We start from the raw sequence: 26,267 nt of genomic DNA, 5'->3' as shown, positions 1-26,267 counted from the left end.
GAACTCTTAGGGGGAAATCCAACCACCGACAGATGTCACGTAAAACTTCATGCCATTACTGATGAGGTCAATGGCGAAAACTGATCCGCCTTTATTGCGCACCTCGCTTTCCGGAAAAATCATGCCGCATAGGGAATGCAGTGAAATTTTATGTCACACCAGTGATGAACACTGAAAGCAAAGTCATGGTCTCAAAGCCACCATAACACAACACTCTTTTTTTTAAAGGGCATAGATACAGCTTGCCTTTTTGATCGTTGGTTCATGAAATCAATTTTGTCAGTTCCTCATATTCAGGTTCACGAATGAATGACCGAACTGTCATGCATGCAGTCTTTTCCGGTTTGGCTTGCAATTAGAAGGTTTGCAAGCTCTTTGTAACCCATTTCAACTGTTTTTTTTTAGATGCAAGTTTTTGTCCCATCTATTCATTTACACAATTCACACTTACAATGACTTGAATACACCTCTTCTATGATAAGCATGTTTTTCATTTCAGAATTTAAATTCATTTTGATATTTTTTGGGTGTAATTGAAGACACTAAATTGTCTGTAGGTGTAAATGAGAGTGTAAATGTCTGTGTATGAGCCCCTGTGATGGACTGGCCATCCGTCCAGTGTCCCCTGCCAGTAGCTGAAGATGCTGGGATAGATGGATGAATGGGTGGATGGATGGATTGATGGATAGATTTATTTTTTGGGTGGCAAAAACTGAGAAATGTCAGGGCGATACAACTGTCCTGATATAATAATGAATTAAAAAAAAAGCCTCATTAAAAGAATGAAATTGTTGAAAAGGAAACTATATTAAGTAGCTTGGCATAATCCTCTATTATTATTTCTTTAAAAAGCAACAACAACAATATTTGAACAAAGACTAATGCAGAAAACATAAAACAGGAAATTAGATGCCTTGAAAAATATATTTAAAAATGTTTTTGAAAATAATGATTAAGATTTCAAGGTGTGAGTAAATAATTTGTTATATTTGACATTTTCAGGGTCATAGTTTTTCATAACCATATGAAACCAACATGAATACAAAAGGTCTGTTTCTAAGAATTTGGCAAATTTGGCAAATGCTAATAAAATTAGATTATGTCATGGTATGATTTAACTACTCGGAATCTCTTGATATTTTGGGTACTTCTTCAAAATATGTTTCATATGTTTTAGTATGGTGCTGGCACTGAGCATGTCAGTTCTGGGCCTTTGTGTGCTATTTGTTTCCAAAAAAAATAGGCACTTTGATTCAGATTTTCTGGCCAAAACCAGTTCCATCTGAACTTAACAGAGTGGCACTGTTTTCTTGGGTCACTCTTTCGCTGCATTCCCTATTTCTTTCCACTGCCGAGCCTAGAGGCTGTGTGGCTTTTATTATCTCCCTCAGTAAAGAGGATAACACTTGTGATTAATGCAAGTCCTGGATAAAGCTGGAGCTATCTGGGTGTAAGTGGGGGGAGGTGGGATGGGGGACGAATTCAGGAAACTCTTTGTTATTGGATGAGCATGACATCATAATCTTTAGTGTGGCCACTGACAGAGCGCTAGCTGAGCACGTGCAAATCGTCTACACGACTAGCGCTGGATCCAGACAAAACCCTACCCCCTACATCCCCCCCACTGCTTTGGACAGCTGCCATTGCCAGAAGTTGTGGCATCAATGTGTGAGCTGAAAGTAACGACATCACCGCAACCAAAGGCCACCAGTGTGGTCCATTGTGAGCGTGAATAAAGGAAGGAAGTGAAAGAGGGTATAAATGGATGGGTAGCACACATCCACACTGAGATAATGCCCGAGGTCCCCCATGGCTCTGTGTTCGGCCCATTTCAGATTGCATCAGCGGAAGGCACCATATGCGCCAATTGCCTGGCCTGCATTGTAAATGGGTCAGTGTTAAGTGCAGAAGATAGAGTGCAATGGTACAGAAGCAGGTCTTCCTTTGCAGCCACGAACAGTCTTGGCTTATGGTAATCTGTGCTGCTGAATGTTCCATTGAGCTGGTACTGACAGATGGCTATGTGGTCGCCCAGAGCGAAGACAGCCGAATAGACAGATCTGAAGGATGTACGGATTGAACAATAGCCTAAGAAAGGAAGGTTATTATCCAGGCCTTTATCTTGCACTCTTTGTAGAACATCAACTTTTCAAAATTTCACATGTAGACACTAATACATTTTTCTATTTTCTAACAAAAACATCAATGATGTTTTTCCATGCAAAACTCACGGCCAGGTTAGTGGCTAAAACAAATGTGCCCACTCCCAAGTCTCAATGAGATTCTGGCACCAAGGATGCATGGGTTCTTCCTTCAGTGTAATTGAGCTGGATAAAGACACTATAACATTGCATCATCGACACATTGAACTGAATGGAATCAACATTGAACTGACCTGAGTGGAATAATTACACTATAGAGCAGCTTATAGCTGAACTTGCTTCATAATTGATGAACTGGTGCATTGACACAATTATTGAACTGATTTGAAATAACACTGAAAAAACTCTAAAGATTAATTTTACAACATTAACAATGTTATTTTCCTGTTTATTAATGTGAAGCTGCTTTGAATCATTCTGTGTTGTATAAAATGCTAAATGCTTAAATGTGACTTGACTTGAGCGATATGTATGCTAAAATATATGCAACATCTGAAATCACATCAACATACTAAAAAGCAGTAAGTAGCTTCCTGTACTGTAGCTTCCTAAACACATTATTTTCATGTGAAAATTGACTCCAACATTGTTGACTATGTCCTGATCCACTGAACATGTAAAAGGACAGAGGACATACTTGTCAACAAGTTAAATTATAATAAATGAGCCAGAGAGCTGAATGGCACAGGTCAATGGTCTCAAGATATATGTATATCCACACAGGCCCCCGACAGGTGATATAAATAGTAATTGAACGTGCCATTTTTAAAATTCTGCTGATGTCACAGCATGCAAACGATCTGAATATGTTACAGATCTCTGCAGTGACCTTGGGAACATCCTGTGGATCTTGGAAAATGTAGCTATTTGACATGCTCGTCTTTGTGGATGACACCTAACTATTACTGAACCTCTCTATTGCTTGGTTTAGTAATAAGTGGGTACCTAATTACAACCCCACAGCACTGGCTGATGGGATTTTCGAGGTGTATCCAGCTATTCTCTGAATAGCATACTACCAATATACTACTAATATTTTATATATTAATTATCATAATATTTTTTATATTCCTTCAGTATGCAATAATATGTACTGTATATTATTTGCATTGAGTCAATTTCTGTATGTGTGAAATACCTGAATAAACTATATTTTTGGTTGCACTTTATTTTACAGAACGTGTACTTAGCTAAGAAAGGACTGGCTAATATAAGGTAACTACATGGGTTAACGTTAGGTTTAAGGGTAGCATCAGGGTTAGTACCTAGTTATTTCCCCGTTATTACTATAATAAGTACATAGTATGTACATGGAGAACAGGACTATAAAATAAAGTGCTGCCATATATTTTTTTCAATATTATATTAAATATTGTTCCAATTTCATCTTATCAATCTCATCTGAGTGAAATATCACATAAAAATAATAAATGCATAAAATGATAAATACTATACATTATACTGTATATTATATATTCATTTTCTTAAATAAAATAATAGATATTATACAGTACATTATATTTATTTTATTAAATCATTAATAAAACAAAATATTATACATTATACAGTACACATTATATATATATAATTATTATTTATTTTTTTCAAAATAATTAATAATTAAAATAATAGATATTATACATAAGGCAGTATATTTTATGTATTGCCTAAAAAATATACATTATACATGGCATTTCATATTTTAAATATTCAGCACACTGCAATAAATATCAGTGCACTCGAGTTGACCTTACTTTTCCAGTGTGAAATATGAGCTGTCAAATCTTTCTCTGTGAGATGTTTTTACTTAGAATTTTACAAAAAATTCGATTTAAAAAAACTAAAAAAAAACTTTTAATTTCAGAGAAAACTGGACATCACTTTGTACATTAATAATATGCCTGTCATTTTGATGTTGAACCGAAGGACTTATAAGACAACAAAGTCAAATGTGTAAATGTGGCAGCATTCGTGTTTGCCCTATAGGTGACCCAGGCTTCAGCAGGCCTTCACGGGAGGCCATGCTTCTAAAAGACCATAATCCCCAGGTGATGATGTCATGTCTGGATTTAGCTTTCATCCAATTAAGGTGGAACACCTTGTACCGAAGCGGGAGGGGCCTGTGGGAGACGGGCAGGACGAAGAGAACGGTGGCTTAGGCCTAGTTTCTCACTATCCCCTGTCAATCAATAGCCTCAGTTTAATACCTTATCTAACAGCTAAGCTTCACTTGCATAATCGGTCAAGGTAAATGAAGAACGATAGGTGTAAACATATTCCAGGCCCTTTAAAACCAGGACTATGGTGCTATTATTTAACTTTCTCAGTCAGCCGAGTTGGGCTGGCAGGGAACGCTTGGTACTCTTCCACCGAGTCCGACCTTCGGCAAGTGACATCACCTTTTAGGCACGTTGCCAAGTTGACGGTGTTGTGGTGTACACACGCCGACTTTCGTTTTCTTTCACATACACCTTCTCACCTTACTTGCTTTTAGAGACACTTTGCATTTGCAAGGTTCACTAGTTGTGCTATGGATTTGAATTAAAGGATCAATATATTGTGCTGTGAAGTTCAAAACAAAATTTTTCTTGCACAAATGGAAACATGACAACTGACTAAAGTCCATTAATGTGGTAAACTTTTAAAATCAGGTCAGTGCTTTTTATAATAAAGGCTAAGGTTAAGGATAATTTGACCTTTTATTTAAAAACAAAGATGGTGTTTTCTTTTTATGAACTGGGCAACTGATGTTTATTTAACTGATGGACGATAACTATGAAGCTTTAATAACTGTTCTAATTTGGTAAGAATAGGGAAGTCTAGTCCACACCACAACTTTAACAATAACAACTCAGAAAAATGATGTCATTGGAATCACAATCACAATTTTTTTTTTATAATATATATATATATATATATATATATATATATATATATATATATATATATATATATATGTGTATATTATACAACTTATAATAAACAGAACATTATCGTCCATTGGTGCGAATGCTAATTATTGTTATAGTTATCTTTATAGTTTATTGTTCTTGGTGTGAAGACCTGACTCAAAAAATTATTCATTCACAAGTCAGACAAGTGACTAAGTCGACACTTATGTGATGTATGTGAGTCGACATCGACTAGTCGCTGATGGCGTCATTAATGAACAAATAAGCCTGAACCTCGAGCCGTGACTCAAACGCGGGTTGCCTTGTGGGCAGCGCGGTGTCATAAGCCATAGATGTGCACAAGACAACCCGTGTTCGAGTCTCGGCTCGAGGTTCAGGCTTATTTGTTGAGCTATTGCTCCGACACAACAGCTTATTTTTATCAGTTCTTTTGTCTTTGAGTCGTAATTGGCCACTATTACGCACTATTTCTGTGTGTGCGCGATCTGCACGTTATGCGCGAAGCTACTGTCTGCATGTGTGTGCGTTAGTTTAGAATGGCGATTAACTTGCGTTTACAATAAGCTGTTTAAAACGTGCATTCACCCGATCAATTTTGAGCGTCCAGATGGTGTAATCAAACATATCCTGCGGAGCACACTCAGATTATGCATTTATTTGTCATTTTAACTGTTTGGAAATGGAGCGTAAAAGTGTACTTCAAAGATTTCTTATCCTGTTGCGCCCTCTATAGGCCATGATCTGCGACTAGTCGACATCAAGCTTTAAGGTGCTGTATGTACGTTTTTGATTGTACTAAAGCATAAAAATAGCATAAAATGTTTGCAGATATTTAGGAAACATGCTGAGTTCACATAATTCACAGTTATTTTACTTTGAAATGTGCGTTCTGCATGTCAGAATGTCTGTTATTGTTTTGGTCTATGCGATATCGCACGCTGCCAATTTACCCAATAGTATTTCGCCACCACAGGTTGCCAGTTACCACATTCATTTCTGTCCTTCTAAAAAAAAAAAATCTGATTTTCAAGATTTTCAGTGAATGGCAACTTAAATGTAAGTTTCTTACACAGTCTTATGGGCCACATTATGATATTTTGGAGGGCTTGAAAGCTTCAGTCCCTGTTTATTGCAAATGAATAGAAAACTTTGAAAATTCTTCATATTCCGTAGTCATACTTGGCTTATTTAATTGCTTTTTCTTTTTTTGTGACTAAAGTCATTGCAAATCACAATGGAGTGGTGACCAAAATAACCGAAGCAGTTTTTGCTACACACCCATCTATGCATTCCTATTAATCGTATATATTGTTGGTGTTTTCGCTTCCTGCATGACTTTCCTCTTCTCATCCCCTTTTGATTTGCTCCTCCATCTTTCCTCATCTTCTTCCTCTGTCACTGGCCTCGTTCGGTCTCCCCTCCTCTCTTTCTGTTTTCTCCAGTAGTGCTCCAGTACAGTAGTGAGTCATTCTGCAGCGGCTCTGGCTGATGGTCATGTGATCAAAAACTGCCTGACAACATTGAGACAGCCGGGCTCGCGTGCAGCCACACACAGCTTCACACTCCTGCTGCATCGCAAACACCCCCACACACACATAAGCGCATCACGAAGTGCATGCACTCCCATTCGGGTATAACGCACTAGTGCACACGCTAAAGCCTCGCAGCCGACACTTTTTATGCGAAATGCGCGTCATTTGGAGCAGGAATAGAATGATGCCACACTTTTGCTCTTGATTCTTGCATGTTTGTCTGTTCCACATTAATGCACATTAAAAAGCTGTGGCCTTTCGTAAAAATGCACTTTAATAATCACTGTCATAGTACAGTGATTGAGCGATTTATCGGACGGATTGATTAATTGGCCAATAAACATGCACATCTGGCCAAAATGCTGTCTCCCCCTTGTGTCAGTTCCACAATAAATTGTCTGATGTATTAATAGTATACTGTTTATATTTATAGTATATCGCTCATACAAACATATTATTATAGATTTTGTATGTAATAATTGATATATAATATATTGCATTATGATATTGTCAGTTCCACAACCCTACATCCTTATCAATATATATTATATATGTAAATATATATTATTCATGATATATCATTTGTATAATATATTCTAAAATACTGTTTAACTGCTCTACAGTAAATATTCTTAAAAGTATTTTTTTTTTGTAAATGCTTCATATTGTCTAATATATTATTAATTATCCAAATTTTCATATATATAGTCAACAAAACAAGGAAACAATATTTGTGTTTTATTTGTTTTTAATATTGCTATTTAGGTTTAATACATTTTTATTCCAGTTTTAGTTTTTATTTATTTCCATTTAATAATTTTAGTGCTTCAAGTTAAATTTATTTCAGTTTAAAAAAGGCAACATTTAAAATTTGCGTAAAATTTACGTTTTTCAACTAATATTTATATATAATTTTATTTTAGCTTTATTAACATAAATGTTATAGTTAACGGTATAGTAATTAATAATAACCCACATTCATATTTTTGTTAACTATATATATATATAGTATGTATGTATGTGTGTTTGTATTAAATAATATATTGTGTTTTATAATATATATTCACAATTCTTAGAAGCTTGTATGTATTATAAATAATAAATATCAAATATTGTAAATAGTTAATATTGTCTAATATATTATTAATTTTCTAATAACAAATATAGTATTCATCATTGTCTAATTTTATGTATGTATGTATTAGGGGTGGAGCCGAACCCGAATACGGTATTCGGAAAGCACAAATAATGTGTTTTTTACGAATACTTATTTCGAACAAATACTTTTAAAAATATTTGTATTCGGGAACAAGAAAAACTTTATATCAAAAAGCTGCGTTTCCTCATGAGACATGGCGACCGGCGGTGCTGCTGATGTGGTGGCTGAAATATTTTGGATTAGGCTAATGTCACGTTGTCATAAGGGGTAGTTCACATAGCGCGTTTTTTGCGCGTGCAGATTTCAAATGTAGGCGCGCGGCAAGCGCGCTTATAATAGAAGCGAGCGGCGCGCTGCATAGCAACGACAGACGCCACGGGAGGGCAAGCGCTTGTGGAAAGGAGAAAGCGTGCGAACTGCGCTCTTCATGATTACGAAGTATCAGCAAAGAATTAATTGATTTCTAGCCCTTGCATTAGCTTTAGATATATTTATGGAGATGAGAAATGAAATAAAAAAGCCGTCATTTTGTCATTAATATCAGTCCGTCAGAAAAGCAGTTCTAGGCTTATTCTTGGCTGGATAACTCTTAGCAGGTTTAAAAAGCTCTTTTAAAATTAAATATGAATGCAGTTTTGGATTAAATATAAGTACAGTCAAGTCAAATAAAACATGTTTTATCTCCTGTTTGGTAACACTACAATAAGATACCATTCATTAACATTACTTAATGCGCATCTAACATCAACACATTGAGTGAACAATATATTTTTACAACATTAATTAATGTTTGTGAATGTTATTTAATACAAACACTTGATTGGTCATGTTTGTTCACTTCATTCATTGTGCATTAAATAATGTTAACATAAATAATGTTAACTTTTGATTTTAAAAATGTATTTTTAAATGAACCCCAAGGAGAATAATTGCGACAGTATATAGCCTAACTATTGTTTATTGTTAGGTCATTTTATCTATTGTTATCTAACAAATGTAATATTAATGTAGTGTTTTTAATACTACAGTTTCCATCTTTGTAACCGTGATATAAACTTTAATATATGTAAATTTAATCTAAATTAAGCTTTACCGAAATTGTTACCGAGAACCGTGGATTTTCACAGGTATTGGTACCGAATACTGAAATTTTGGCACCGTGACAACACTAGTAGCTCTGTTAGCTTGGTAATTTAGACAATAGGCTGTTGACAGAGTAACATTAACGTAGGTAATGGCTGTTATGTTATTTTCTTTTCAATGACGTTCCTTGTTACATGTTCATTGCTGGATTTATGGAAAAACATCAACCAATATTGCATATCCATAATTATTATAATGGATATAATTAAAGAATACTTACACTATAACGTAAATTAGAAGTGTAACGCAAAAAAAATGGATTTTTACACCTATTTTGAAATTTACTCGAATACAAATACAAATACAAATACTTTTCCCCTCTCAACAAATACAAATACAGATACAAATACCGGCTGCTTTGCACACCCCTAGTATGTATGTATGTATGTATGTATATTTTAATACATGTTTATGTAAACAATAATTTTCACAAAATTCACTTTATATATGATTGTTGTATCTGTTGTGTCATTAATATTATTTGTATGTTACATTTGCTATAATGTCATCATGGCAGCCTTGCTATATTGTGAAAATAGTCAGATGCCTGTTTGCATCGCGGCTTCTATCTATGACTTCTAACTGATATGTTCCTGTGTGTTTGTGCTCTCAAGGTGGACCTGGCCCGCAGACAGGAGGTGGTGGTGTACGATCAGAGCACTAAGGACGCCGGTCAGCTTTCCAAAGACAGCTTCGTCCACATCCTCCTGAGCAAGCTGGACGGCACCTTCCACAGGGTGTCTCTGCTCACAGGTACAGAACATCAGCATTTACTGAGACTTACGCTGGGAAACTGAGGTCTGATCTGCAGGAGAGGGACTGGGACGTATCGGTTCTGGTTTATACCAGCAGATGGCGATTCTTACATCACAGATTCTCAAACACACTCCTGCGTTATGCTGTCATTTCCTCACATTTACTTTACACGTTTCTCTCTCTCTCTCTCTCTCTCTCTCTCTCTCTCTCTCTCTCTCTCTCTCTCTCTCTCTCTCTCTTTAATTTCCCTTTCGGCTCTGTCTTGTCTGAGTGTTTTTTTTTTTTTTTCTGTGCAAATGAATCAGAGGCCTTGATGATTAATGTTGTGTGCTGACAGATTTTTTGTTATGTCATCATTTAAGGAATGCGCACACTCGACTTGTCGAGCACACATTTTGCACCATGTAGTTGGCTAGTAAAAACATTCATTGTTTTCAAATTGAGTTTTCATTTGCGTTGTTCCTTGGCGTAGGCACCAACAAAATATACTCACCTAAATCCCCCCATTACCGGTGTTGTTTTTATTTTTATTTTTATTTTACAGTTTTTATGCTTTAAACAATGCATACTGGTCATTTTATTTGTAGTGATTATAGTGCTCTGCATTTTGTTCGGACAAAACCTGGAAAATTAGCAACCCGGAGTTAGCATTTTAGCACTTCTTGTTCCATCGTCCCGTTGTCAATGGGTTTTTTTTTTGTAATTGTTTTTTGGTTAAATACCTGAAATAAGGTCTGTGGTGAACACAAGCTCAAGATAATTTCACATTTTATTCTACGCCATCAAATACATCAGTAATGCGCCATTGTGATTTTTTAAAGCTGTTACGTGTCTTGAAAAAGGCAGTTGCTAACAAGTGGCTAAATGGGACTATAGAGGTTGTCTGGGACATTAAACGTCATCAGCCGAACAGGGGAACTCATCTACTCACTGGTTCGCTTTCACAGCCTCTTTGTGTTTATAATTCCGCTCTTGCAAACCGTTCTAACTCAAACTTTCAGGGAATTATTATTTTTTTTAAATAAAGACTGAAAGAGAGTTATGTGAAAATGGTGTAGTTCGTTCATAGCCTAACTTGAGCTTTCTACTTATGGTGATTGTATTTAGGCTTTATTAAAGTTGTGTTCATTTGTGAAGATCTTCATGATGAACAAAAAGTATAGGAATCATAAACATTTGCTGGTATTTTCTGCAATAATCCAAAAGCCAATGGAAAAATCCTATTGGGTTTATATGTCGAGGGAACCATGGTGATGCGGACGTCGGGTTGGCCAAGAAAAATATGTCACAATGCTGCGCTCTATTATTAATAAGATTCATTGAAAGTATTTATTTTTTTAAATAGGTGTTGAAGTTAGCTTTTTTTAAACCAATAATGAAACACGATTTTATGTACACACAAATTTTGTATTGATTTATTTTTATGTTGAGTATGTTACTCAAATGCCGATCCTTATCTGCAAACTTCTGAGGAAAAGAGTAAAGGATCATGTAATGTACTGCTAAGTGTTTCCACAATGTCTATGCACTGGTCTGACAGGAATCTCCTGCTGTCAATCAAATAATGATGTCATAATTCACAAAGGAGCTGCTAGTTGCCAAAGGCATGATCGTTAACCGCCATATGCAGAACAAACCTTAAGTAAACTTCAGAAAGTTTGTACATCCCACAAATACAGACTTCGTTTCCCTTTCTTCTTTGCACACTTCCTAATACATATAATTATTACTTTGGGTTAATAGCGACTGTCACAGCAAAGTTTGTCTCTCAAAGTGATGAGTCTGTAGAAACCCTCAGAGTAGGCAGTTTTCTGCGTGAAGCAAGCTTATGGGTTTTTTTTCTTCTTTCTCTCGCTTATTATTAAGCTGCATGATCCAAATATGTCAGCAGTGAAAAGAAGCTCAAATTTATTTCAGTCAGGATTTGGGGAAATTTCACCACTTCTGCAAATCTTTGATTATGTGGCTGCTTGTGCTGAAGCGTCTGTCACTTTTAAAGCTTAAGTCCCATTTAGTGTTTTTCGGTAATCTTCTGCCACCTTAAATTAGAAGTGTCACGCATGACATGGGAACTTAACACGGCCATCACTGAAGCTGAAACAGCACAACCCTGATTTTTTTAAACGCATTCCTCATCTTTGCACGCAAGCATCACTATACCCCCCATTGCTCAACCACTGCAAATATAGGAATATTGCTGTTGGGGACATGAAATATGAAGTGTTTTTCAGAATTCGTGCTTGTATTATCATTTTCAGACGCTGAAAATAGTTATTTGTGTACATGAGGCCAGGAAAGAAGACGTCATTATTTTATTAAGACCATATTAAGACAATTTGAATGACAAATGGCTCTTGGCGGCCTTTGATAAACATTAAAGGACAGCTCTAGAGGAGATGATGTAACGCTTCTGGATGTATTCAGTCCAGTACATGCAGTATTATATTGACTTTATGTGTGTTTCATGTGATCTGGATTTTGTATCGACTCGTTTTCATTTAGCATATACAATACTGTGAAAAAGTCTTAGGCACGTTAGTATTCTCACCAGAAACAAATGGTTTTAAGCCAGTTTTGCTGTAGTGTGTCAGTAGGAAATATCAGTTTACCTTTCCCAACATTCCTTTTGCCATTAATTGTAATAATCCAGTGAGATTTTTGTATGCACAAGTAGTCTGACAGCTTGTTTCCGCCACAGAATAAAAAATAAAAAAGGTAGTTGCTCACAATTCCGACTTTTTATCTCAGAATTGCGTGATATAAAGTCGAAATTGTGTTATATAGTCAGAATTGTGTGATATTAAGTCACAGTTTCAAGAAATAAACTCGCAATTAAATTATTTTTTCTCAGAATTGCGAGTTTTATTTTTATATCACGCAATTCTGACTTTATATCACGCATTTCTGACTTTATATCACGCATTTCTGACTTTATATCATGCAATTCTGCCTTTATATCATGCAATTCTGACATTATAACTCGCAATTGTGACTTTATATCACGCAATTCTGCCTTTGCATCTCGCAATTGTGAGATAAAAAGTCGCAATTATCTTTTAAAATGTTTTATTCTGTGCCGTTAACAAGCTTCCAGTATGCTGAAAATAGAGATCTGATCTCGCTATCATTTGAGTCTGTCTGTGATTACATGAAGAAAGAAAAAAAACTGAGGCTAAATCCAAAAGAACTGTTGCAACGTCTCCAAGACGCTTACCTGCAAAGCTACCTGAAAAACTATGTGCAAGTGTACCAAGGACAAAAGCTGTTTTAAGCGCAAATATTGATTTGATTTAGTTAATAGAAGTTAATTGATAAATAAAATCTATTTATGACATTATTCTTGAAAGCATCCTCACGTTACGACATTTTTACACAAGTACCTAAAACTTTTCACAGTAGCTTGCGGCTTAAGTGTGGAGCACCGTTGTACAAATGAGTGATCATTAATGAGTTGCGGCCTTTGAAGAGTTTTTCAGATCAATGATAATTCTACTGTTAGGATGCCGACCTAAGAAGCCACCTATGAAGAGAGAAACCCTGCACACTTGGGCTTGAAACAGAGCTATGCGACAATGTTTTTGGTTTAGCAGCAGATTAGATCAGGTGTTATGATCGTAATAGTGATGATTGTAAATGATAGACTCCAAATGAACAGGAAGTTTATGACCATTTCCTGTCTCAGTCACCGTTTCCTTTACTAAAAATACTATCTGGATTAGAGTGTCGATTATGCACAAATCAACTTTGAAACTCCCTCAAAACACATGCAGACTGATGCAACAAAGCAAGGGATGGTTTCATTGTTTGAAAATATCATTCCAAATAGATTTCACAAAATTGTACCACTTTACGTAAAAAATTGAAAAAAATAAAAAAAGCCATTTTTTGAGTGGGTCTTGAAGTTTGTCTAGCAGCTGTTGTGAAATCTTGGTCAGTGAACCTTACAGATGCATTGTATGAAAAATATCAATGTACCATACATTTTATCTGAAAAGCGACCATAAATTCGGCACATTTTAGGCACAGTGTGACATTTCAGGCATTGTGAAGCATTAGAGCAAAGAAAACGTAGGTGTTTAGTGTGCAGATTTGGAAGCTAGCCTACATACATGGCCATGTTTATGGAGTAATGGAAATGGAGGATAACGTGAAAGATGTCGTCTGCCTTTAGCTTATTGAAAAGTATGGTGTGGTGCAAGTCCAAATCGCATGAGTGTTATATATATATATATATATAAGTCTATATGTATGTATGTATATATATATATATATATATATATATATATGAAGTGCCATCTGAAATTTTCTTCTAGAATGATCATTTTTATCAAGCTCGTATATTTAAGTTCAGTAATTTCACTTAAATTACTATTAATAGGTAATTTTCATTGCCATTTAAGTGAAATTACTGAACTTATATATACGAGCTTGATAAAAATGATCATTCTAGAAAAAAAATTCAGATGGCACTTAGAGGCTTTTGCATCTGAACTCTTCATATATATATATATATATATATATATATATATATCAAATTATTCAGTTTTTTCTCTATTCACTGAATATCTGCATATGTGTGATGCGACGATGTGTGAATCCGAATTTTCGTTTATTTATGCTTTTATTTGCGCAAATAAAACTAAACTCATGAAACTTTTTTTTTATTTATTTTTTTATGGGTCACAGACACTTAAAAATTCTAAATTATTTTCATTCAAATTTAACACACTTTTAATGATCAGTTTACGACTTTCATTTGTCGGTCAGGGAAAAACCCCAAAATGAACATCCCTACTGTGAAGAAATTATAACACATCTGAACCAGCTCTTTGGGTCCACCCGGTTGACTGTCATAAAGATTGTCTGTTGCCTGTTGAGTTGGCCTGCAGTTTCCTGTTAATGTGTGGCGATCACAGGTTCTTGGACTGAAATGTTATGCGTGCTGTTGTTGAATTTGATCTTCCATCTCCCTCCACAGGCATCTCATCCACGCTGTCCTTCTTATTGGGAATGGCACACACATTTACACACACGGAGTTCACAGCCTGAAGCTTTCACACCTTACCCACAGGGATGTGCTGCAGAACGCACGCGTGTATCCTACAGATGTGCGATCACTCTCAATCTCGATAGCCTGTCGCCATCTGCCTTTGTTTTTCTATGCATGGTGGGACGTCAAGTCCACTGGGTCCACCTATATGTGACCCTGGATCACAAAACCAGTCACAAGTCGCACGGGTATATTTGTGGCAATAGCCAACAATACATTGCATGGGTCAAAATGATCGAATTTTCTTTTATGCCAAAAATCATTAGGATATTAAGTAAAAATTTAAATTTCCTACCATAAATATATAAAACATTTATTATTGTGAGTGATTGCAGCACAATCGCAAACATATAAGAACAACTTTAAAGGCGATTTTCTCAATGTTTCGATTTTTTTGCACCCTCAGATTCCAGATTTTCAAATAGTTGTATCTCGGCCAATTATTGTCCTATCCTAACAAACCATACATCAATGGAAAGCTTATGTATTCAGCTTACAGATAATTGACCCATGTGACTGGTTTTGTGGTCCAGGGTGACATATGCATTTGCATGTGTGTCATTTTCTCCGGGTATTACATGGGTCAATGACATCATACACATTTTTTGCTCTGTTAATTCATTATTTTTGGTATTAAAATATATTTTGATATTTTTGGGGTACATACAGTCTGATACAATTGTCCTGATATCATAACGAAGAAATATGAAACAATTGAACTTCATGAAAAGAAAACTGTAAGTACAGTAGTTTGGCATAATTTATGGCTTTGGGGGGATTCACTACTTATTAAAATGTAAAAAATGTTGTAAAAAAATCTTAGTTATATGGTATAACCAAAGACTATAGAAATACAGAAGACGAGTCACTCGTATTGTTTTGAATGGGGAAAAGTGCAACGCTCAATATGGCGGAATAAGTCCCGCCTCCTAAATAAGAGCCAATCGCCGATTGTTAATTGCTTGAGCTTATTTCGTCCATTAGATCGAAAGATCTGAAAAAGCCCATATATTTAACCAGCCATAGACCCTCCCATCAAAGAAATCAGGACAGAAGTGGTTAAAAGTGGGCAAAACACATTTTATATACACCAGGTGTAAACGTAATTTGTCTCCCTCGTGTGCATGTGATCCGATCGACCATCTTAATACCAGGTGTAAATAAGGCCTCTGTGTCAATGTCAATAAGTCTTTTAAAATATCAGACAATTTGACCTTTTTATGACAAGCCAAGTTTAGTTCATATTGCAAAATGTAATGTGGTGCGACTCCCCAAAATCGTAATGATATTTATGATTTTACAATTAAAATGTTCATAAACGATACTTTTACCTTGAAAATAGATTTAACAGCTTTTGTGAGAATGATTAAGATATGCACAAGTAAATGTTTTTTGTTTTTTTTACCACATGACTTTTATTTTTTAAATAGTGTAAAAGCTTTTCAAAAACGGATGAAACCAACATAATTTCAGAGAGTAAATTTCTAACTTGACACATATTTGAAACCTCCAGATGCTCTAAATTTGTCTGCTGCACAATTCCACTCAAAAAGGTTGAATAAAATGTCCTCTGTACCACCAATAGTTAAGGCAGCAAAAGTGGGAGGAATTCGGCAGAAAGTAGCAAATTATGCTCAATTAGAAGATGAAAGTTTTAGCTTGGCAGGGACCAGAGCGCGGCTGTTCCTTCCCCCTTTGTATTTAGCTGCTTTTTGAGCTGAATTCAGCTTTGTCTAACTCCCGGGCTTCTATTATGCAACTGGGCGTATCTTGCTGAAGTGTTTGTGTGTGTTCGCCAAAATGAGGTAATGAACAGGTGGTGACGCATTCGCTCTAAAACAATATCAATATATCCTTTCACTGTAAGCCTGCCCTCAACATTACGTTCTCTCTCAGTCTCCAGACTCGCCACGGTCAGCCAAAGCTCCAGTTCTGCCGCCGTTTCTACGCCCAGTTGAGGTAAAGGACAGGAGGGCATTCATGATTTAAACCAGCACAGGAAAAGTCTGACAGACTTCTCTGGAAAAAGGGTTCCTATTATATTTGCGCGACTTTAACTGTTGTAAGCCAAGATTATGAAAGACAAGTCATATTTTTAGCCTAAACATTCAGCGTTCCAAGATGCATTTTTGAAACATAAATGTACAGTCAATCTTCCAACTCTGAAGTCAAGTTAATCATGTCAATTAAACACTAACAAAAATGGCCCTAAATGAGATCCAGCTGTTGTTTTTTTTACACGCATGCATTTAGCAGACGCTTTTATCCAGGAACAAAAGCAATTAGTCAAAGAGCCAATATAGCCTACAATGCCAGGTTTTTTAGACAACTAGAGTAGGAAGCAAACTAGAAAAGAGAATAAATACAGTTAAATTTAAAGTTCCCCTGTAGTCAAAAATGTTATCCCTTAAAACTCATCTTTGATCACCAAAATTACATATTTTTTTTTTGTGAAAAAATGTCTTCATGCCTTAGAATAGCATGAATGTAACTCTACAGCCTTCCCTCATTTAGTATACGCGGTTCTATTAATATGCAAATGAGCCCCGCCTCCACTCACTCACTCCAGCTCAGAGATCCACTCGTTGACGATCTCACGTTGACCTGATTGGTTACAAGGTAGTTTGTGACGTCAGAAACACCAGCGATTTCAAACCCTGTTTTTAAGGAGGAAATACTCAGCAATGGTGTTGACTTATGAATTTGCACTTGGTTTGTCTTAAAGCATATTAAAAACACCATATAGACATACAGTATACATTTTTTTTACCACAGTTAAAAAACAAGGGGAACAGGGGAACTTTACATACATTAATACCTCCACTGGAATAGTGTTGACATTTTTCCAGCATTTTTAAATCATTTTTCCTAAAACTTTAATAAATGCGAGTTCTTTCTTTTTTTTTTTATAGGATTGTGATCATGACGTGTTAATGTTATGAATATTTTTGAGGACAATTTGTGAAGAAAAATGGGCTGAATGGATTGTCGGCCAGATTCAAACTTACCTTTTCCATATAAGCACCAAGGCTCAACATCTGTACTTTTAGAAGTTATTACATATAAATGTAGAAACAAGAAATTTAAATGAAGCCTAAAATTGTGCAGCCTATCAAGGAAAAGTGTGCTATTACTTTTTGAATTTTTGCCTGGTGGATGAAATGGGCAATATATTATAGACTCTGGGATGGGCTTTTTATGATTTCGGCCTGTAGAAATCACCTAGAAACCACCCAAAACACCCTAGCAACCACAAAGCATTTCCCCTGAAACCACCCAGGTTTTTGCACGTGCAAGCACCTCTCATTTGCTCAAACAAACACCACATTTTCCTTAGAATAATTTATTTGTCAGATGCTTAAAGATGATGTGTCTTACATGAGGAATAGTGTTCAAAGCAACATAATGTGAACATTTAAATCCTAGTCATAATAAGACAAACACATCTTGAATGAGTTTAGAAGGTTAACATCTAAAACATTGTCCTGTACTAGCAGCATGACTTCCTGTGTCAATGTAACCCGTGTCCATTATCGTCCCAGGGCAGCACGGAGATCAATGTTTCAATTGAAAAAGAGCCACTGTTGCCATTAGGATGAGGTAAGCTCTCGAGGGACGATCTTGGTGCTCTGTTATTTTCAACAAACACACACGTACACTCAAGTCTTTCTCTCGCTGTATGTCTTTCTGATTAGAGCATGTCTTTATTTTTAGTTCAGGCTCCTGTGGTCATCACATCTGGCGCCAGTCGCCTACTTGAACAGGCACACATGCACACGCCACAGATTCGCAAAGGTCAAAAAGATGACCTTTCAGTCTCCACCCTGTACCCTCGACATGCACATACACCACTTTGCGGTATGAAGAAATGAGTAGCATTTGTCCTACATATGGCCCACTGTAAACTTGGCTTTAATTTCTCAGTGCTCTCATAGACCTCAAATTATATGTGTTATGTCAATTCTGAGAAACAAGCTGAAGAAATGAAGAAATGTCAGCGGGCCGACCAGTGCCAAATACTTTCAGCATGACATGGACTACTTCTCCTCTCCTCTCTGCTACCGTCTTCCTCTTTTTTCACTCTTTTTCTCCCTCGGTTTACCCACACCCACTTCTCTTTTCTGGATTCTACCTATCATCCACATTTCCCTCAAAAAACGAAAAAGTTCATTGCACTTAATTAAACGGAGGAAAACTTTTCCACTCTATGTCCAACTTACAGAACCAGAGGGACATATTTAACACTTTTCTAGCATTTTATTTTCCCCCTTTTATACTGTTAGCGATGCTTTCTTGCATTAAAATGGGCATCATTTAATGTGTACACCCTCTCTCAAATGAAAAAGTTTTTGCTTCTGTACCTTAAAGATTTCTATATGTAAATGACTTGTTATAATTGGCTAACCTCCAAGCACCAGCATATTTAATTCAGGACGGGCCAAGTGAAAGTAAAAATGGTTTATGGAAATCTTGTAACAAGAAAATGCTATTTCAGTCTATTTTCACATTTAATTCATTGTGTTACTTGCGGTTTCTTTGTAATTATTTGTGAAATGTACTACCAATTTCCCAGTGAAAATTGTTTCACTCCATTTTCAAAACGCCATTTCTTTTTTTCAGTGTGGGTTTGATTCCCTTATCAAGAACTGATTCAAGAATTTGATTCCCTTATCAAGAACTGATCAAATATATACATTGAATGCAATGTAAGTCGCTTTGGAAAAAGCATCTGCCAAATAATTTTGGTTATTTAGCTTGTGTTTGAAGTGTCATGGAAATGTCTGGTGTTATGTGCTGCTTAGCTGCTTAGTTTCACAAAAATACAAATTAAATAAACAGTGCCTTTTCAGGTAAATCTAACAGTATTTAGGTACAAATAAGGAATAATCAAATGTAAAATAGCACTGCATAGTCTTCACTTTATAAATTAAATATAATTAATCTTTGCTAAAGCTATAAAAGTAATTTTCTCTTTGTATTTTGTTGCACTGTAAAAAATTTGTAACACTCCCAAATCAAAAATTTCAATTGACCGATAACATCTACATTTTTCAATTGGCCCAAGTGAAATTCTGTAAATTCTAAAATTAAATGTACAGATTTTCACTTGGGCCAATTGAAAATTTTTGATGTTATCGGTCAATTGAAATTTTTGATTTGGGAGTGTTACAAATTTTTTACAGTGTGTTTGACTAAGATTAATAACTCAAACAGCAGCAGTTTTATTAGGCTGCTGTCACTTTAAGACCGAATGGATGGATCCAATATAATAATACACATCCATTTTCTTTCTCAATTGTTTGCGTTCATGTAAGCCATACGACTGTGTTTTGAGACGGGCATTTTGACATAATTTTGTGTGCAAGTGTACGTTCAAGCACAATTAGTCACGTAAGAGAATGAAATTTGGTGTTCGTGTGCGTCTGCGTGGCTCTGTGTGTGTGCGCACAGAAAACAGCATGTGCTGTCTGAATTGAGTTTGCTTTCGCGTCTTCATGCGCTCAAACATTTTTTCACAAATGGTTTAAAATAGCTTGAATGTTTAAACTGACAGGAACATGTGTTCTAGTTCTAAATCGACACTTCTAGTAATACCTTCCAAAAGTTCCAAAGGTTTTGGTGGCTCTTGAAGAATGAAATGAATTCCAGGAAAAGTTTGCAGAACACAGGACATGCACATACACAAACAAGTGACGCAACCCAGCACTCATTTCCTGATAGAGGCCCAAAGTCCTTCCATTCCATCCTCGGCTAAATTTGGATTTCCAGCAGAGCTTGAAGCCCCTGTGTAAAGAATGTGGGCTTTGTCGTAATTCCTCTGTCTTATTGGAAGCATTAATACTCCCTCTCATTTATCTCTCTTTCTCTCAGGCTCTCCATCTCCCCCTTTCCTTCCCACTCTCACGAAGCACATCCTCCCAGTTGTGTAACCCTCTCTGGAGACCTCTATCCTGGTTTACATGTGGCCCGATGACATCATAGTTCTCCATAGGGGGGTCTAGATCGCTTTATTTCTCTGTCTTTTAAGGGGGAAGGGTGGGTCCATCCATATTAATAGATCAACCCTAGTTTCTCAATCACCCCTTCTTCTCTAGTAAGGACAAATGGATAACATGGGAATAGTTGATGAATGAAATGTGGTAAAATATAAATATAATATGGAGGTGTGGTTGTATGCATGTTCACCCATCTATGAGGACCATTAGTGCTCATGTTAAAGGCACAGTTCACCCCAAAATTAAAATTCTTCATTCAAGCATATCATTTTGGAAGTTTGCACTTACAAGCTTGCAGATATGCACAAGTTTGACGTCTGGCCCTAACTGCTCTCTATCGTTTTCTCTCCATATTTGAACATCTGACATTACGACATTAATGTTAAGCTTAGGAAAAGAAAGGAGTGCAAAGGTTTGTCAATCTTCTCTGGACGCCTTGTCTTTCTCACATGTCACAGTGACATAAGAAGAACAAATTGCTTGCTTAATACCATCAATTTCCTCATCCAACTATATGAATCACACAAGATGGTTTTAAGCCTTTGGCTGTTAACACATCCTTGCAAAACATCAGAAAATTTTAATCTGGTGTAACTGGCCTCCAAAAGAGTGTTAAAACCGGTTTAAACCGGGTCCTCCTTCGGCTGTCGGTAACATAGCTGAAACATGGCAGACCTTGATTAATGAACTTGACCTTTGACCTGTACACTGGGTTTCAGCCCAGTACTGAGTGACAGCATCCTGTTGAGCCCTTACACTTGGAAGCCTCGAGTCCGTTCTTAACTGAGTGAGATCTGGTTCATAGTCTTTTTAACATTAATAGTGCTTAACAGTGTTAAATGAAAACTGATATAAGAGCCAGGCAATGCTGTTTTATCACCTCATACATCAGCTTTTTTTTATGCAAGGCAAGTTTATTTATATAGCACATTTCATACACTATGGCAATTCAAAGTGAATTGAAAATTAAAAAAGTTATAAAAGAAATTAAAAGATATATGATAGTTATAAAATGAATTAAAAGAGTAAAAAGATGATACATAGATCTGTCAAAACACCAGTGTATCATATTTTTCACAACTCCTAGTTTTACTCTGAGATTTTCCCATGGTGATTAAACTGTGTCTGTGGTGTTATTTCGGCGCCTAAGAAATCTATTGGACGTCTCCGATGGACCCGATTTTTCCCTAAAATCGGACAGGAGGAGCTCTAGGACTGACTCACGGGGTAACCTTGTGTTCACTGCCCCATCAGTCCGCACCCCAAAAACCAATTTGTTCTGAATGTTTTAGCAGATTTGGAGGCATTGATAGGAACATTGAGTCACAGCAGTATCAGCAATAAAGCTGTATCCTCTTGTAAGAGAATGTGTAACATTACTTATAATAAAACTAGTGTTGTGTTCCATTTCACAAACTTTTTCATTTTGTATTAATGATGCATTCAAGTCCTCCTTTGAAGTTCGTATTTACAAGTTGGGAAGTTGTAATTACAACACCAAGGGCTCTATCATCAGCCCGGTGCAGCTACAGGTGCGACGTAAGTTTTTTTTTGCTAGTTTCAGCCTGACGCAGTTATCATTTTCACGCCCTGTGCCACGTTATTTAAATAGCAACTGCGTTTGCGCTCATTTGTGCGCTGGTCTGAAAACGAGGTGTGTTCAGGCACATTGCACACGTTGCTATTTTGAGGCAGCTGAAATAGACTGCGCAATATTTTGGGTTATTTAAAGAGCGCGTTAGTAATGTGCGCCTATAGTCGGGTCCACAACGCGCGTACACTTTGTCCCGTAGATGGTCTGTTTGCGCTTTAACCTTGTGCATGAGCAGATACGTTTCCTCGCTAGAGAGGCGTTCAGTCTTTCCGCTTGCAAATACCGCCATGTAAATAGCGAATCCGCCATGGCGCGAGCACAACTGGCTTTTAGATGGAGTGGGAGATAAGACTCTGATTTTGCACGTTACGCCCAAAACACACCCATTACTCATTAAGAGAATAGGGACAACCCTTTTAGACCACACGCCGACCTTTTTTTCCATATATTGGACCACAATCAATGGTCGCAGCTTTCTCTACATAGCGGAAGGGGAGGGGCTAAATATGCTAAAACTAGCAGCAACACATTAGCTACGTTTAAAATGCAATTTTGTTCAAATGGAAAAACAGCAAATGGTTGTCTAAAAGTAGTGTTCCAGTTTGAGACAACAGCAATCTTCTGAAATTCATATACTTGATGGCAGAGTACATAGTGTTAGGCAAATTTAGTGTGTAGTGAAGAAGTTTGAAGAGGAATTTAATTCATTTTGATTTACAATACAGAAACAGTCACCCTCATGCAATCTGGGAAGTGTCTTTCTCAAGAACCCAATGCTAGATCACACTTTGTAGGGTTCAAATACACAACTTTTTTTTGTTTCTTGACCTCAGCTCAGCTATACCGTTCCCAAATGTCATGTGTGGAAACTCCTACGTGGGCTGCTGTCTAATGGCTGGGATATATCAGAGTTGACACCTACAATTAAAATTGCACATTTGTTGCGGCACGTGTGCCCGATTTAAAGCATGTCAGCAGTTGGGTCCAACAAAGGATGATGGTGATTAAACGATATGAAATATAGAGTAGTACACCACAGCAGTAAAGAGGCTTTTTTTGTAATATGGCTTCTATCTTCTCTGTTTCGGTGGCGGTAAAATGATATAGCGACGCATGGCTAGCATGTAATGTCAGCGTGTCGTGTTTCTTTCTTTCCATGACTTCATAATGACTTCACTTATGGCTTGTATACACAAGATATCTAGAAGCGTAATCATGCAATGAGAATTCGAGCTCCTTCGCCCCATATTGTGAGCGTAAATGAGAGATGCCCCATTGGGATCCATTTATGTCATATGTATGTCAAACTCCAGCTAAATTTCACGCTGTTTTATCACAGACAGGGGGATTTAGACACACTTAGACTGATGCACACATGTGAGTGCTGAGCGATTGAGGCTGGCGTTGTGCTCGACTGGAGGCTACCTCACACCTCAGGCATGACAGCTGGGGCCCCGTAAGCATTACATCATGGACTGATGTATCCGCGTATCACATGTCACTGGTGCTCTGACAACAAGAGCTATCAGCACTAACAGTTTTCCTACTCCACTCACGCATTCACACAAAAATGTCTCTTGCACACACACACCATCCTCTGTTAGAGTCCGAAAGCTTTGTATAAATAAATTCAATATATTGTGGCAACACTCCTTAAGCCCCACATACGGGCAAGTGGAGTTGCAGTCAAACTGCACGAATGACGTAGCTTCTCTGCTTCACCTGATAGATGATCCTGCAGTGTAATGTTGTATTCTGATACATCTGCTCCCTACTGCACCTTTATGAGCATCATACTCACCCCTACAGATGGACATGCATGTTGTTCAAAGAACTACAAATAACTTTCAGACAGTTGTGAATGAACTAACTAGCAAAATCCAGCCTGGACCTGGACGTTCATTACGCTCTAAGCTGGTCTTTTCAGTAGGAATGTTTTATGTGCTATCACATCTTACTAAACCAAATATGTGTTTGAAACATGCAGTAAAGCACTTTAGAACAGCCATTGTATTTAATTCATGCAGTGTTATCACTGCTACCAGCATGAAAATCAAAACCACCATAAAATCATGGCAATGACATTTCTTATTTATTTCATTTCTAATTTTGCAGTGTTTATTATAAATGATTTATTCATGCACATCATTTTTTATTTATGCGCCCTCATAATCTCACAACCTCTCCCTCACATGACATCACAGCAATAACATACGACAACAATCAAAAGATCCAATACATTTATTCTTGTTTGAGAAGCCACTTCACTCAAGTGGGAAGAAAAGACTATTGCAACTTACTGTACGTTTTATGTCGACTTTAACACGTTTTAGGCAGGTGTCGTCTTGCAGCACATGGATAGTTATGTTAGACATTTTTATTTCAGAAATAAAACTACATTTACACTTTTCCCAGATGCATTTATCTAATAGACTTTGTGCATTTATTGGGAATAGAACCCGTGATCTTAGTTTTGCTACTCCAGTTCCTCTGCAGGGGTATTTTAGATGTAAAATTCAGATTTTTGGAAGACGAATAGAAAATTCAATCTCAATAAGAGTAAAACTAATTGTAAATGCATTTAATATGCATATTATTTTAGTTTTTTTCCCCCTATATGTAAATTTGCACAATGCAGTGCATTTTGTATTATAGTAAATGTGATGCATTTAGGGAGTGTGAAGAGAGAAGATCAAGCTAAAATGTGCATCTTAGTGTACATATATAAAGTGTATACTTGCAGTCTGGTGGTTCCTGTCTAAAACAGTTGAGAGGGTGTTATATTTTTTCATTTTCAGAAAAACATAGAGTGGGCCCCTAAGGTGGCTGCATATTTGCTTGGTGAGTAAGGAATGTGGTTGCATGCCTTACTCATGAGCCAGATTCAGCTCACACACAGTAAGAGCGAGCGAGAGAGAGAGAGAAAGGGGGGGGAGACAGAGTGAAAGTAAGCGAGAGAGGAGAGAGACAGGGCAGACTATGCTCACGGCAAATGAGCTCATTCACTCTAAGGTCACGCAGAGAGAGAGAGAAAGAGAGAGAGAGAGAGAAGGCGGGGAAAGACTTGAACGGAGGCTGTACAACAATAGCGAGCTCCACTTTCAGTTGTTGCCACACAGAATGAGATCGAGGAAGGATCCGTGGCGCTCCTGAGGAAAGACCACACACTTCTTCTGCCCTTATTTCTGTGAGGGGGATGCAGTTGTTTCTTTCCTGTGGAGTTTCCCTCCTAGGTGTTGTTTTTAGGATCTTACATTTTTTTGTTACCCAGCATCTTGCAGACGTATAGTTCTTGGACTGTGGTTTGGACTAGTTGGTGCATTCTGAGTTGGTGCGGATGCCCCTAGACGTGGTCATATCCCCTCCGGAGAATTGCTTCTGGCCGGGGATCCAGGGAACAGACATGAGGCTCAAAATCAGAGTCCGTAAGATGAGGAAGGAACGCAAGCTTAGAGGTGTGTAGCATCTGTTGTCACCTGGACAGATGGTGCTTTCCCATCTGTGCCAACACAAACACGTGTATGGTTCGAGATTATGCGCTATGTTTATATATTATCTAAATATTTTAAATTGACTGATGTTAAAATTCCTTTTTCAGTCTTTCTATTACCACAAATTTATGTTAAAAAGTAAAACATTAACCTAGCATTGCCATAGTGCTCCTACGATAATCTCCAAGAGTAGTAGCAAATTTAAATGGACATGCATTGGGTTGCTTTATATTTAAGTACATTAATGCTGTTGCTTCGTGTGTGTTCATAGTTCACAGCCTGTGTAATGTTATGCACACATGCGAGAGTATATTTGAGTTACTATGTGTGTGCGTTCTACTGATGTCACCAAATAGAAGTTAAACAGTTGGACTTTGCCAAGCAATTTATTTTTATTGCAGTGACGTCTATGTTTTCGTAATGGCTTTAGGGCAGAAATGCAATAATTGTAATAGCGGCAACAGTTAATGAT

The 26,267-nt window shown here is 36.9% G+C and overlaps 1 protein-coding gene across 5 annotated transcripts in view; it reads left to right on the top strand.

The window, feature by feature from the left end:
• The window catches only part of dusp8a (dual specificity phosphatase 8a), a 45,555-nt gene that overhangs the window by 11,529 nt on the left and 7,759 nt on the right, over positions 1–26,267 (top strand). For 4 of the 5 annotated variants that reach the window (XM_084397876.1, XM_084397878.1, XM_084397879.1 and 1 more), the window contains exon 3: positions 9,523–9,661. In XM_084397876.1, the coding sequence (XP_084254002.1) occupies positions 9,523–9,661 (139 nt within the window). Of the gene's footprint in view, positions 1–9,522; positions 9,662–25,041; positions 25,760–26,267 lie in introns of those variants that run through there. The other variant, XM_084397880.1, reaches the window with a different exon arrangement.

This window comes from Rutilus rutilus, assembly GCF_951802725.1.
Source record: "Rutilus rutilus genome assembly, chromosome: 23".
NCBI classification, from domain to species: domain Eukaryota; kingdom Metazoa; phylum Chordata; class Actinopteri; order Cypriniformes; family Leuciscidae; genus Rutilus; species Rutilus rutilus.
The sequence above is the reverse complement of the archived record's forward strand: the minus strand, read 5'-3'. Positions and strand labels throughout refer to the sequence as shown.